Source organism: Gopherus evgoodei, chromosome 3 (assembly GCF_007399415.2).
Source record: "Gopherus evgoodei ecotype Sinaloan lineage chromosome 3, rGopEvg1_v1.p, whole genome shotgun sequence".
In the NCBI taxonomy this organism is placed as follows: Eukaryota; Metazoa; Chordata; order Testudines; family Testudinidae; genus Gopherus; species Gopherus evgoodei.
In genome coordinates, this window is record NC_044324.1 from 100,236,298 (window position 1) to 100,252,434 (window position 16,137).

Here is a 16,137-nt window from a genome sequence, read left to right on the forward strand (position 1 = left end):
ACCATCCCTTCCATAAACTTATCAAGCTTAATCTTAAAGCCAGATATGTCTTTTGCCCCCACTACTCCCCTTGGATTATCCCTGAAGCATGAGATTTAATACCTTTTAGCTATAATTTATCTTACTTAGTGTCAGAAATTGTTAATGGTCAAAATATCAATAGCTTTTAAAAACTCTAGCTATGGCATCTGTTTCAACAGCTTCCGGGTGGCAGTGAATTCCACAGGCTATGTATGGCAGAAAGAAATTTTTCCTTTTATTGGTTTAGGTTTGCAGCCCTTTAGTTTTGTGAAGAATTGCTTAATTTCCCTGCCTGATCTTCAAGAGGATTCCTGGATAATTTACATACATCAAAGGATGTCCTTTCATTCCCTCTTTGTGGATTTATACATACATGTCCACAGGACAATATAATCAGCTGCCTTATTCTTCCCTTGATCTAATCTACACATGGCATTTCTAGCATCACTACTGGAAACTCTGAACATGGAAGTAAACAGGATGTGACCATAAATTTCCGTGGTTCATAGAACAATTACATCGTACTTTAAGATTGGATAACGTTCTATAAACCTTAATTATATTATATTCTATAAACCTTTTATATTGGAGTAGGTGTGCATTGTGCTCACTGTATGATAAAAATAAACAGTTTATCTTCCCCAAAGGACTAACAAACTGAGGGCACATGCTGAAATGTTCAAGAATAAACATTACAGTATACAGATATATAACCTCCAGCACCTTGGTGAGACTCTGCAGCATTAATTGCACTGTTAACATTTTGAAAGAATTGTCACATCATCTGCCTTCTCCCCAAAATTAAAAGAGAAATTGAATAAGTGGTGAACTCTTAACATTGTGGATCACACCTGTGCTAAGAAGCTAAAGTACGATATCTCAGGACATAAAAGGCAATAATTTCTGTCTTTTTCTTTCATCTTAATTAAGGTTGAGTGTTTCCAGCCTAACAGATCTGTCTCATTTGCATAAAATTTCCAAAAACTTTCACTTTGGGGCTGAAATTGTCCTGCCTGATCTCTTTTTCAGGATGCTTTTTTTAAAAAAACAATAATTTAGAGCAAAAATGGGCTAGCTATTTTTCAAAGTGAAGGGTAAATATTAGGGTGACCAAATATCCCAATTTTATAGGGACAGTCCTGATTTTTGGGTCTTTTTCCTATATAGACTCCCATTACCCACCACCCCCGTTCCGATTTTTCACATTTGCTGTCTGGTCACCCTAGTAAATATATATACACTTTTTTCATGATAAGAATTGTTTGTAGACATTTTTATAAAGCTCTAGTGTGCCTCGTTGCTTTGTGGTACAAACAAGAAAAATTGGCAGGAAGATAGTTCTTAGATAAGAGACACATGCCTGGTGGAGACTTGGTGAAAACCCATTGTGATTTGGTCAAATTGTAATGGTTTAAAAGATATTTATATTTGCAATGTTTGTTTTTTATATATAAAATAAACAATTGTTTGCCAACTGTCTCCCAACATGCCATTGGCACTGTAATGTGGCACACGTAAATATATAGGGCAATTTTCTAGTCAGTGAGCTCTCAGTGACCTGATGACCCTTGGCATAAGGACATAAGAAAGTTTAATGGAATTTCTCAGTCAGCATGTGGAATATGAATAAAATGAGTGAAAAATTAATGAAATTCTTCACAAAATTTTTAAACCATTCTAGTTGACACAGCTGTTTGGCAGCTTTAGGAGAGAAGTCAAGGACTGAATTGTCCATTGAGACTGAGACTTCTAGTCCTTACTTCCATTGAAGTAAAGAGAAATTTTGCTACAGAATTCAGTGAGAGCAGGATTGGGCCCACAGTCCCTCCAAAAACAAAGTTGAGCCATACCAGCTGGAGCAGGGTGAGGAAATTTGCATTGTCACTGCTTGAGTGCTACTTTTTCTGTAGATTTGTCTCTGTAGCTATTAATGGATCACCGCTCACAAACATTTTCATTTTATAGTTTATTAAGCCTTTTGTGGGTAATGCTGAGACAAGAGAAAAACAAAGACCCTGTTACAGATGAGGATGAGCTTTCTGCTGTAGACAAGAAAAATTTACAGGAGGAAAATTAAGGAATAAGCCATTGACCTGATCATTCCCTCTCAAGATCCACATGCAAAGGGAAATCCCAGACATGGATTTTCCCCTCCTCTGTGGAAAGAAGGCAACACATACCTCACTCGTCACAAGTAACATTAGGGATACTTTAAAGATCCAGAGATCTGTGTGGAGGGAGAATGGGCCAAGGATGGATCTTGGCTCTCAGAACAGGGGGAAAGACTTACAAATTGTTTCCCCTCACTTGCACCAGCCCTACAGAGCTCAAAGCAGAAATGCAGTACTACTCAAAACATAATTCCTGGATCCCAGAGCCAAAAGTTATTGAATTGTCCTCACAGCTTGTTCTGCAGCTACATGGAACAACTGGGGAGAAAACACCATAAGAGGAAGCCTAGAGTCTTCCTCTTTAGCTCCTATCCACCTGGGATGAGACAACTGGGCCTTAAATTATGAACACTTTCTTGGTCCTATACCACTGGAAATGTGGTAAAAGCTTTCAAGTGTTTCACAAATTTTCAATTCCAAAAAGAATGAGTATCAAAACTTGGAATTCTGTGGCAACCTTCTCCACGTTATAGTTAACACAAACCAAAATGTAATTAAAAAAAATATTTCTATCAAACTTTAAAAGAACTTGTACCATCCAGCATCACTGAACTGCATCAAAAAGTTCAGAAAGTTAATTTTTTTTTTTTTTTTAAAGCTGCTTGTTTTCATGTAAGTAATGTGAAGGAAGGAAAAAAAGGCTTCAGTATCTGTTTTAGGTGGAGTGTTTATTTTAATGTTTTAAATACAGGGTCACAGAAGATACAGAGGTTTTATAGCCCACTATAAAACAGCTCTTTATCTTTTTTCCACTAATTCCATGGTGTCACATTTAACAAAACTAGGAAACTGCAGATAATATGGATGTTTGCAGATTAGACATCAGGCAATAAATAACACTAATTTCACAGGCCTACAAATATAAAGGTCCCTTATCATTGTTTAAGCCTCTCACTCTTTGTAATGCTTGCTAACACTTTAACCCAGGCAAATTAAGGTATTGTTTTTGCTGCCTTCTCCCATAGACAAAGCACACAGTCATAATATCCTTTTATCAGATTTCATGGTATAAAAGGACTTCTGGTGCCTAAATTCATACTGTGTTGTTATTAACAGGGATGGTTTCAGAGTTCTTATTTTGGAAGATGCATTTGTCTTATGTTTTACTCATTTTGTTTCCTCTTTACAATGGTCTAAGTACCACCTGCCCCAGAAGATGCAATTGTGACTCTACACAGTCAGTGCAATGCTACCGGGTTCTACAGGTACCTAGAGAGATTCCTGCTAACGCCAGGCAGCTTTACATCAGCCACAGCAAAATCAAACACCTCCAGGTAGGATAAATCCCAGTTTAAATAACTTCCATTTTCAATTTAAATCAAATGATCCATTATGTTTCTGCATGGTGCTGACTTCAAAGTCAAACCCAGTGAGAGATTTATTCTAGCGACTAATGGTTAGGTACAATTGTGCCAGGTCTGTATTTGTTTTTCCTATTCTTTACTATTACTAATTATTATGTTGTTGTTGTTGTTGTTTCCATAACTATGGTATCTGACCCCGTTTGTACTGCTTGACTGATTTGTTTATGTGATTAATAAACCAGTGATTAAAGATGTTGATCTTACATATATACATTTTATAATCAATAAAAGAGAGCCAAATCTTGATCAGTTTTTAACCAGTCAAACTCCTATTGATTCAAGAGCTACCTTATATCTTCACTTAGAAGTGATGGCATTCTATTAAATGCAATTAATTCCTTCTTTATCTAAGTCAAGTAGCTTAACAAAATAAAAGAAGTTTCTGTGATGAATGTAACTGCAGTACTTTCCTGTGAGTAGTACATCTACTATTAAAAACTGCATAGTGAGGGTTTGACTACTCAGGACCTGAACCTGCACTTCTGAAGTCAGTCGGACTTTTGCATTTGATGTCAATAAAAGCAAAATTGGGCCCTAAGTGATCTTACTAAACAAGAGCAATTCATAAATGAAGTTGCTACCTACTTATTATTGTGATGGTCATAAGCAGTAAGAGGTTAAAAGAGTGTGACTCAGTTCATTCTGAGGTTCACTAGGCATCACTGATTTCTGGTAGATCTGTACAAAAGTCAGTACCACATGATGCTTTAATGTGGCACATTCTGGAGTAACTTCTTTTTAGTCCCACTGCAAAAATATTGCTATAATAAATCCAATTTACATGGATAGACAATAGGGAAATAAAACCATCTGTGTTATACATGCTATATGTGCCAATTGTATATGAATAATTTCCTAAGAAACTGTCTGTTTAAAAGAGAGAAATTTTTATTGAGGTTCATATTTTGCTTTTATTCTCAAGATTCAGTAAACTGGGCTAATAATTGCTTTGAAGCAATGTCTGGGATTCCTGTTGTTCAGACTGTTAAATAATCTCTATTTTGAGAGTAATATTGCAATTTAGCCATATCATACAGTTCACTTTTGCTGTTTCCCAGCCATTATTAATCCCCAAATTCCCCAGTCATAGATCCAATATCTAGAAGAGTCAAAGCTCACCTGTATACTTTTGGTGTAGTGATATAGTCCAGTTAATAAATTCCTTTTGCAGACATGTCTGTTTGCTCTTTATTAAGAAATGTAACAAAATAATGGGAAAGAAAAATAGTATTTACATTTCAAGACAAGTAAGAAAAATTGATTGCTCTTTATCAGTTTAATTGCTCATTTATGTCAACTAGTATTCACTTAATAGTAGCAAAGCAGACTTGGACTATGCCTTTTAAGAACACAGGTATTTTTTATGAGACATTTAAATGCTTGCTGTGAACATGTAAGACACCCAACTATGTTGCAGTGTAATGAAATAAATGCCAGGAAATTATACCTGAAACCATCTGATAAGGCATTTTGTCATTTTATAAATTCCCTGAGGTGAACAATCAGAATGCCTTACATTTACTATTAAGTTTGCAATGAATATGGTATAAATATCTTTATTCTATCAGGTTGTAATTATCCGGGCTCTTTAATTAAGATTACTCTGAGCTATTGCACATATATTTCACTTTTCTTTCCATGTGACAAACTTTGTTTAAAATAAAACTTAGGCCCTGATTCTCTAAGCACTTATGCCCATGTGCTTAAATTTACATATATAAAGTTACATATCTGAGTAATCCCATTTGGTGCATATTTAAGTGTTTACAAGATATGCATCTGAATTTTACAAGATATGGGTCTTAATTTCCAAATTTAAAATAAATGCTTTTTTCCTATGACAGCTTTAGAAGAAAGCTAATTTATTTTTTGATTCCTTGTCTTTCTCACTTTATTGAAACTGAAAGAATTTAAAAAAAAATTGAATTTACATATTATCATTTATGCTGTTTGCTCACCTTCTGCATTTTGCTCAGCTTGAACAGTGACTCTAGACTGGTTGCTTTCATTTTAAGTATTAGACCATTTCTAATTAGATTAATTTATGGTTTGCATCTACTAGCATAATGTTGTTCTCAGCCATTACTGCCTGGACTTGTTTAAGATGAATTTGCTTCCACTGACATAACAGTAATAATGCAAATGTTTTTATTCATCTAAAGCTTTGTAAATCCTTGTTTTTCCACAAGATCTAAATTTTTGACCCCAACCTTGTTGACAGTGTCACTTCCAATTAAAGACTGCCCAGCTAAACAATAAGAAGCACCATGTAGCAGAGGGAGCTGATATTATTTCAAATATGTCTTGGCTTATTAACTTTCATTTGTTTGGTGACTGCAAAAAAGGATACACGTGTAAGTGTCAGGAATAGAACACCAGAGAATGATACTACCAAAGCATACTAAATGGATGCAAAAGAAAATTATAATAATCCATATTAAGAACCATAATATCCTTCATCAGAGAATGAATATCTGTGGACTGAAAAGAAATTAAAAGTATTTATTTATTTAACTCTCTCACTTTATAAAATAAAAATTAAGCTTCTTAGAGATCTAAAGGAATCAACTTAGCAAAAGCAGGAAAAAGTTCACTTGGACCAGATATGTCAAATTTGTGAAAGTTCAGATTTAGTTTGATCTCAGTATGAAGGGCTTCCATAAATCCTTACAACATACAAGTAGTCCTTACTCATCTGAGTAATGCCATTTATTTCAGTGATACGCCTTTCAATTAAGGGAACAGGCTATTTTGTGGTGGTAACATACTCACTGAATTAAAATGGGGTTGATGGGAAAGGTTCCATATTTATACTTTTTCAATGACTCCATATGAAATTTGTATGGTCAAGGAATGGCTTTGCAAGAGAGTCAGTTGGAAGCTCGATGCTAAGCAGTTAGAAGCTAGTTGACAATTTTGATGAGAATGCAAAGGCAATATAAAATCTGGCTCACCCTTCTGTAGCTGTATAAAGTATCATTCTGTGCTCTTAATAAAAGTAACACTTGGATTTTGGAGGTAAAGTAAACCAATATGACTCAAGGACACACAGGGATTAGATATATTGAGTAAAATGGTGCATGGTTATAGCCATTTTTCTGATAACTGCTTTACTTTAAGATGCACAATGAAGCTGTACGGCTGCTATCCAGTACATCCTCTGCAAACAATTCCTATTAGCCAAGACAAGATTTGACAGGGAAGGCCCTCAGGGATGTGCTGTGAAGCATGTTTTGCTGTTCCTCTGAGTAGAAGCAAAGTGTGCCTCTAGCTAGTGACAATGAGTCCTGTGGCTCCTTAAAGACTAACATGTATTGGAGCATAAGCTTTCATGGGTGAATACCCACTTCATCAGACGCATGTAAAACTACATCCTACATACAGATCCAGACTAACAGGTCTACCCCTCTGATACTCTAGTTAGTGAGTCATTTGGAAAAGTGGTGTGCATGTGTAGCATTGGCTAGACATCTCTCCCTAGTGATCTTGAGTAGTATAGCGAGATCTCTGCTGTGTGCATGGGTGGAGCGAGGAGAAACAACTATCCTCATACTTCCCCCTTGTACACTAGGGCAGGATGTAATTCTTAGTCTGAAGGGTTTTTTGGTTAATCCCCTAAATTCATTCTTAAAAATCAAACCTCTTATGTTGCATTATAGTGTTACTCAAGCTTTTAAAGCTACTCAGCACCATTGCTTAAGTAAATCAGTGTTCTCTGAGAATTCCTGGATTCTTTTTTTTCAATTGCTTCTCATATCTACATATTAAGGGGAACTGCCACAGTAATTTAAGTCTCGTTAATTCAGCGTACAAAAAGAGCATTGTAAGTGAGAGATCTCCACTAAAGAAGAAAAATGATAAAACAATCAGCATTATCCTACTTATGAAATTCACAGCCACATCTAAGCTTCATTTACCACTGATAAACATCTGTTTATTTCTGACTTATGAAAATTCAGTGGAAGTAGAGAGAAGCCTGAGCTGGAACGTTCATTTTCAAATCTAAACTGCCCTAAAGTTCAGAGAGCTTGGATCTGGGGTTTTGCTTTGGGTCCATCTTAAAATGTAAGTTTTATAAAATTGAGAGCTAGATTGTGGTTCACAGCCAAAGCCCATAGTAGGGAAGTGTGTGATGAGACTTATCCTATCTCCTCCTCCAGTTTCCAGACAGCATCACTGCTCTATGAAAGGATGGAGTATGCACTTCTATCTGCACCAGGGAGCTCTGCTGGCCAGCAAATGGGGGAGAGGAACATCCCATTCATTACAATGACTTGTGCTTATATAGATGCTAGTCATGAACATGCACTGGGCTATCCTATGCAGGAGTGCACAGAATGCTATTTATCTCCCATTGCCCCATACATGTGCATCTGCAGAGCCAGCCACAAACTGGATCTAAATAATAAAGTAGCATTCCAGAACTGCAAACAAACAGCAATTGAAATGTACATGGCTGCAATAATATCTGTATTTATTGTCTGTTGTTTTCTCTGCTGTTCATCATTAATCATATTGTAGGAATAAACATTAGTAATAGTTAGACCATATAGAAAATTAAAAGCTAGTAAGGAGGTTCCATAAACTGGATAGTATATTATCACATTAATTTGTTCTGTTTTTTTCTTTTTTCTTTAAGATCTCCGACTTCAGTAGAATATCGTGCCTGGAAGAGCTTATACTGTCTTGCAGTGGAACAGAATCGGTAGAAGATAACACCTTCAAAGCTCTGAGCACCTTGAAGATCCTGGAACTCTGGAAGAATAAATTAAGGCGCATACCCACTTCCCTCCCATCCAGTCTTGAAGTATTAAAACTTGGTGACAATTCAATTAGTGTTCTGCATGAGTCAGATTTTGAAGGCTTAAAGAAATTAAGGGTGCTTGACATTCAAAACAACTTGATTTTGGCAGTCTCTTTCAACACACTTTCCTCCCTTTGCAGTTTACAGAGTCTGACTTTGGATGGTAATAATATGGAATCTGTGTCTGGACCACTTAAGCTTCCCGAACTGAAGTATCTAAGTATGGAGAATAACAAACTACATTCTTTCTCAGGCAGCTTCTTTGCACCACTCCAACATTTACAGTTTCTCAGATTAACTGGCAATCTTCTGACCAAGGTCCCTCTTAACCTGCCTAAGTCCCTGCTTTCATTAAAACTAGAGAGAAACCAACTCAAAATTATAAGATTTCGAGACATGAAACACCTGGAAAACCTGTCTGAGCTTTTCCTCTCTGAAAATCAACTCTCATCAGTTGATGGTGCCCAGCTTCTTCCTAACTTAACCACCCTGGAGCTGTCCAGGAACCACCTCCAAACCATGCCACTCAGACTATCAGCCAGACTACAGAAACTTGACTGTAGCAATAACTTCATTCAGAGAGTGACAGCCCAGGGCTTCCATGATCTACGAGACCTCAAGCATTTGTTTCTTGACAACAACACTGTCAGCACGTTTGAGGCTGGAGCACTTCATGCATGTGCACGACTATCTAACCTAGCACTGGAACAAAACCTGCTTATTTCTATTCCATTAAGGCAAGTGAATTTGAAGACAGCTGGTAAATGAAGGTCATCATCTCTCTCTCCATATGCTGCCTAACCTGGCAGAAATGGGACTGCAATTGTCGAAGCTGGGGGAGCAGCAGCTGTGCTGCCTCCCCTCCACTCACTTCTCAGTTTTTGGTCTCCTTCAGTATGTGGGGCTGCTCTATCATGCCATTGCTAAGCTATTGGGACTTCTTTGTTGGAGTTAAGGCTGACCCAGTGGGTGGTCTCTCTCATCATTCACCCCCTCTAGGACTCTTCTTAACTGCCCTGAAGTCCATGGCATTTCTCATTGATTTTGGGACATCCATATGTTCGCTTAATCTCTCCCCCTGCCTGCTCCACAGATGTGTGTGGGTGTGAGAAAGAAAACTCTGCTCCCTAACAACTAAAAGATCTGCAGCAAACTTAATAAATCGAAGTTAATAGTTGCTTGGGTCCTATGAAGGTATTTAGGCAGGGATCTGTGGACCCCTCACAACCTTTAGTTCAGCAGTCAGGGTAACTCACCCTGGATGTGGGAGATCCTTGTTGAATTCCCCTCTCTGCCTGATAAGAAGGAAGTTGAACAAGGACATGTCACCTCTCAGGTGAGTGCCCTAGCCACTAGACTATGGGATAGTCTGCTATAGGTCTCTCTCAATCTCTCATGTTGAAGCCATTCCCCTTTTTATTAAAACAGTATCAGAATGACTCTGTAGTCTAGTTGTTAGGGCACTTAACTAAGTGGTAGGAAACACCTGTTCAAATCCCGGGGGGGGGGTCCCTGAACAATGGGTCTCCTACATTCTAAGTGAGTAACCACTGGGCTAAATGTTATGAGGGAGGCTTCCTTCTCCACCCTGGCCTTTTTGTGTAGAATGAGGCATGCTCAGAACATGCTCACCTGATTGGGATTTCTCTGCCCATCTTCCTATGGTTTGCAGATGGCTCTGGGGTTTAGGTGTCCCAATGCCTGCCTGAGTCAGCAGTGCATATGCCCAGGGGGTGAAACTTATGCAATTAGGGAACTCTGACTCTGAAAACATAGGCACCGAGTTAGGTACCTACAGAGATAAGTGGCAGCTGAGCAGAGATTTTGTGGATCACAATGGCACCTAATAAATGGGTCTTAGGTGCCTAAAAAATGGGACTTAGGCACCTAAGTCCCCGTGTAGATCTGGCCCCTTTTGCACCAGCGCACCTTCACACAGATTTTATTTTTATTTACCGCAAAATTCAGTCCCGCTAGTACACATGAATGTGGTTAAAGAGACAGTAAAAGATGCAGTGAACTTTATGGAAACTTATTTTTCCCTGATGTCCGCAGAAAATTCCTATTGCCATCAGTAGTTGTTCTGTGCATGGAAAAGGCTAGCATTTAATTTATTTAAAATTTTAAGAGAACTGTCTGGCTCATACTATTGGTTCTGGCTAGATTGCTTGTGAGCCTTTAATGTCCAGTCATTATCTTTAGTCACCTAGCAGTTAATAATGAAAGAGAACATAACCATCTGATAACCATTGGGTGGGTCTCTGAAATGATTTTTTTTTCCTTCCTGTTCCTAGTAGAGAAATGTCTTTACCATGAGCCCATCGTCGTAATTGGCACTAACTGGCATCTTTGTTGGTAGTTGAAGCAAAGCAACAGAGCTGTTTTGAAAAAATTTGTGACCTCCATTGAATACATTTGTTTCTAATCTCTGGCTGCAACTGGAATAAGGGGGGAATGCTAAGTATATACAAAAGAATGGCATAGAGAAGGTACAGCGATGCTCATCTTTACCCCCTCTTATAATGCAAAAGCTGAAAGGCAGCAAGTTCAAAACTGATAAAAGGAAACATGTTTTACAAACCCATCTTTAACTTATCACTGCTAGAAGATAAAATTCCAAAAGCGTAGCATGGTTCAAACAAAGGAATTGGCTATTTATATAGATAACAATATTGACACACATATACATACTCTTCCTAAAGGTTTATAAACCCCCATGCTTCAAAAGCATAAGCCAACCTCTAACTGAAGAATTTAGGAAGGAACTGCCTTGTGGGCAGAATACTCCATAATTGCCCACTTTGGGGTTTTCGCACATTGTTCTGAAGCATCTGGTACTAGCCATTGTCAGAGATAGATGACCATGGTCTGATCCAGTATGGCAATTCCTATGTTCTAAATACCTGTACAATACGATGTTATAAAACATACCAACGTAACTGTGTAATATCAGTTTCTTTAACACCACTAAACTACTACATTTCATTTTATGGACAGGGCAAAGTAAACAATGTAATAAAACTTCACTTGCAGCAGATCTTTAGTATCAGATTTCTGGAAGGTACTTGGTAGGAATTTTATAATTAGTGATTTAGTGGTATGTTAATTTGTTTGATTTCAGTCTAGCTTAATAGAAACATTCATTGCTTTCTAGTTATGTAATTGCATTCAATATGTCTAATCCATTTTATTTTTACAACATATAGTAGAGACAATATAGGGAGAAGAAAGAGCTCTCTATTAATCTCTTAACAATATAACTTTTTAAAGCTATATTGAGGCTTTTTATTTTTAACTCTGCAGTGGGCATAAATTCTAAGGGAGCACCTTAAAACCACAGAAGGGGACGATGAGCAGAAGTATATTTTATGTGGTTAATTTTGTGCACCCTTCACTTGGTACCTGAGTGCATGTACAAAAAATGAAAATAAGATGATGGTACTGTGATATGATGACAGCAGCTGTCATCCTGGAAGTCTGAATATGCAGAGAGCTGGCCATAGCCCCAATCAATACTGCAGCATGTGCTGAATGAAATTTAAGCAATTGCTTAAGGCCCAGCTTCACGCAGGTACTTAGGTGCGGAACTCCCATTTTTAGGTGCCACTACAATCCATAAGAAGATAGGTGGCACTTGAGCAGGTAACTCCATAGGCACCTGAATTCACTTGGCAACAAAGATTTTATAGTAAAAGTTCAGTAGGGCCTATGTTTCTACCACTGGGCACATGTACTGCTGCCTCAATCTAAGTGTCTATGGGCCAATCTTCCACCTAAGCCACACTGAGATCCACAAACCAGCAGAAGATAGGCCATCCTCTATTTAACTCACATGCAGGGCTGATCAAGCAGGTGTGCTCAGGGGGCTAACTCCACACAAAATAACCTAATAGGAGAAAGGGAAAGCAAACAGCTGCCTTTAGCCCAGTGGATAGGATACTTCCCTGAGATGTGAGAGCACCCTGGCTCACAGCCCACAGCTGTCTGAGAAGAAAGGATCTGAACACAGATCAATCACCTCTCAGGTGAGTGTCCTAACCCCTTGACCATGGGATGGATAGTCTTATATGGGTCTCCCTCCATCTCTCATATTGAAGCTATTCAATTTTAATTAAATATTAATTGGGCCAGATAGTGAGACTCACTCCATAGTCTAGTGGTTAAGACATTTACCCAAGAGGTAGCAGATCCTTTTCAAATTCCTTCTTATCAAGCAGGACTTGAATTGGGGGTCTCCCACATCCCAGGTGAGTATCCTAACTACCGGGCTAAAGATCATAAGGGAGGTACCCTGCCTCTCTTACTTCCCCATAGCTATTTTGTGCTGAGTGAGGCAGATACCTAACTCATTCTCATCTAAGCCACCTGACTCCAGGAGATAGGTTCCCAGATTTGAAGAGCAAGCAGAGATAAGTCTCTTCCCACAGATCAGACTTAGGTGCCTATCTCTGTGAGAGAGGTTGGGCTTCAGACATACCCCTCTCATCAGCATCTCCCATTTGCTCGCTTAGGTGGATCCCATTCTTAGGAGACTATGTCTCCCCATACATTGTATAGGGAGCCTAGGTGCCTGACTCAGGCTTTTGTGGATTGCTATGTTGTTCTAGTGATTTAATAGGTATTTAAAAGCCAGGTGTTTCAATGCCTACATCCCTTTGCAGATCCATGTCCAAGTGCTTTTCGGAAATGGGTCACTTGAGAGCAGTGTTACTTTCATCGAGCCAGCCTCTGGGTTTCTGTCCTCTGCCTGACCAAGTCTCAAAAGTGGGGAGGGAATGCTAGAACTAGATAGTTATCACTTCCAGCTGCAGCATAGCTGTCATAGTCAGCCCTTTGATGCTGTGTGGAGCTTCTGATAGCAGTAGGATCAGCTAGATACTTGAACATAGTTACTCTTTTAAAATAAACACTACTTAAGACCAAACAATATGGCCACAAAACTTCAACCTGACTTCAGTGTGACTATTTATATGCTTAAATCAAGCATGTGCTTAAATCTATGCTGGATCAGCACCTTACACTGTAATCTCTTTGGGACAGGAACCTTGAGTGAAATCCTGGTCCCACTGAAGTCAATGGCAAAACTCTCAATTGTTACAGTGGAACCAGGATTTCAGTCCATCTTATCATTATTGTATGTCAAAGCACCATGCATATCAACTACCAGCATAAACCATGTTTTTTTCCCAAATATTTTTATCATGGTCACACAAGCAAAAGGCAAGATCAAAGTCTTACCAGTATAAAGCATAATGGATTATTCCATATTCTATCATCTGGGTCTTTTAGTACCATAAGACCAAATTTTACAGCCTTATTCATGTAACATTCTCATAGATATCAAGGGGAGATTTGCATCAGTATGACAGCAAGCTTTGGACCATGGTATAATATTTAGCCTCTCGCAAATAAATACTTCTACATCTGAATATCCCAATGGTACCTCCTCAGTTATTTTCAATGATATATCAGATCACTGCAGTACAATATACTATCACATTTGGTGTTAGTGGAGAGTCACTGCTCAATTATAAATCATTCCAGTTAAAATTATTTATAATTCCCAAGGAAATGATATGTAACAGACTTCCTTTAAATCTCATATTGCCACTCCTCACCTCAGCAGGTTGGGCACCAGAATAGTAAATTGTCTTTTGGATTAACTTCAAAAGGATTTAATTAAAATTGTTTTCTATGCCAAATTAACTTGCTTCCTTATTAAACAGCTTTCACCCATAGATTCGGATAAAAATAGAAGATAAAAAATGAACAGTACAGCGTTTGAAATATAAGAGCTTTAGTCATATCATATATTTATATGTATAAAAACAGAAATGAAACTGACCAGGCTAGTTTAATGTCCAAGGTGACTGAGTACAAAAGTAAATAAGCAACACATATGGTGAAAAGTAAATCATATTTCATCCACAGTTGTTTGCAGTGCTGTTGGAGCCACCTTGGTCCCAGGATATGAGAGAGACAAGATAGATGAGGTAATATTGTTTATTGAACCAACTTCTGTTGATGGAAGATACAAGCTTGCAAGCTGCTCAGAGCTCTTCTTCAGGTTTGGGGAAGCAAGAAAAGTGTTCTTCCCCAGACCTGAAAAGAGCTCTGTGTTGCTCAAAAGTGTATACCTTCCATTAAGAGAAGTTGGTCCAATAAAAGATATTACCTCACCTACCTGATCTTCATAAGATTTCGTTCAGCTACTCAAGTGTTTTTTAACAAAACAGGTAAGGGGCATTTCTATTTATTTTTTTTTAAATAAAATATATTGTCATATACATGGGCAATTTCATTCGGGTTCTTCCTACCTGGTGTGCTCAGTTTCTGAATCTGATGCTAACTCCCTTTTCCCCCAACCCCAATTTTCTAATCCATGCAATATATTGTACAAATTTTCAACCAAAATCATCCAAAGAAGGGCTAGGGGAGCATGTCCTTAGGCTTCTCTAGCTATTTAAAGTTTGGCACTACTATAAATTTGCCTTATGCATGTCTATGACATGGGACATCATGTATCTGCTTCTAACTTTATTGAAAACCCAGCTGGAATAAAATACTTTTTTTCCCAAATAGGACTAAAATTGCTCTTTATTTCAATTAAATGCATTCAGTATACATCAGAACTGTAACAATTCGGGGGAAAACAATTGAAAGGCAAAAAGGTGGTGGACCCACAGTTTAAAATAAGAAATCACCCCAAAGCAAAAATTCAGACAAATGCCACAAATTATGCATAAGAATGTTCCAGGGCCACACCTCTTCCATAGTGGGTCACATTATTTACTTAATTTTTAAATGATGGACAACAAAGGCTGATGGTCCATAATCTATGTGCGTTTCAACTAACCTTCAGCTTCCCTCCCTGCATAATCAACACCAGCAAAATCAGTAAGATAAATATATTCATCTTGTTTTGTTTTTTCCAGACTTCCAGATACTCTAGCCAGGTTGGATCTAAAAGGAAATGACATACAAGATGTTGGAGAACGAGAGCTAAAGGACTTGAAACAGCTCCAGGTTTTAAATCTACGGAACAACAAGATATCTGCCTTGGATCGCAAAGTCCTGGAAAATCTGCCTCGTCTCAAGTACCTGTATTTGGATGGAAACCCATGGAATTGCACCTGTGACCTTCTGAGAACCAGAAGAGCACTGATGGCCAAAGGGACAGATGTCAGAGGAGGACAGTGTGCAGCACCAGCAGAAAGCCAAGGCGAAAGCTGGATGTCTTCCAAAAAGATTCTGCAGCGGTGTGAAGACCACCTCTCTTCAACTGAACGAGGCAAAGAGGTCAGAAAAAAAATGAAGACTGATGACCTCTCCAGTGAAGGTGTAAACGTGGATGATGATTATTATGATTATGAAATAGATTAATCATGTAACTATGATGAGCTTTAGAGCTATCTTTCTTAATTCAGCAATGATATTTGCAGACAAAGAGCCTGCTCGGCTACAATTGACATTTCATCTTTTATTTTATACTACAAGACTTAGTGATTTGATGCAGGTGGGGATGTAAGGTGTTTTGAAAATTGTAAGATGCCTCTTTTTTAAAAAACTGCTTTTTGTTTAATATTATATGTGCGTAGAAAATAAGAGTACCAATATTAACAGCTAGAAAAGTTTGGCATCCTCAAACAAAACAGTGGCAATTAACTGGGTCTGCTAGCTCTGCATGGGGCTCAGACAAGCAAGCAAATAGTTCCACGGAAGTCCTGTAAATAAAATCCACACCTACCACACAAGATGCAGCAGCTGGGAATCTGAG

The 16,137-nt window shown here is 38.1% G+C and overlaps 1 protein-coding gene across 1 annotated transcript; it reads left to right on the forward strand.

Annotated features, from left to right (window-relative positions):
* The first annotated feature begins 3,277 nt into the window (after positions 1-3,277).
* On the forward strand, positions 3,278-15,743 carry LOC115647513 (nephrocan-like). Its single transcript, XM_030554241.1, has 3 exons — positions 3,278-3,466; positions 8,196-9,097; positions 15,296-15,743. Exons 1-3 carry the CDS (start codon positions 3,278-3,280, stop codon positions 15,741-15,743), a joined length of 1,539 nt encoding a protein of 512 aa, XP_030410101.1.
* The last annotated feature ends 394 nt before the right edge of the window (positions 15,744-16,137 follow it).

Coding starts and splice junctions, on each gene's coding strand:
- LOC115647513 (XM_030554241.1), top strand. CDS start 3,278: ATGCATTTGTCTTATGTTTTACTCATTTTGTTTCCTCTTTACAATGGT. Junction 3,467..8,195: donor GCAAAATCAAACACCTCCAG/GTAGGATAAATC, acceptor TTTTTCTTTAAG/ATCTCCGACTTCAGTAGAAT. Junction 9,098..15,295: donor CTTATTTCTATTCCATTAAG/GCAAGTGAATTT, acceptor TGTTTTTTCCAG/ACTTCCAGATACTCTAGCCA.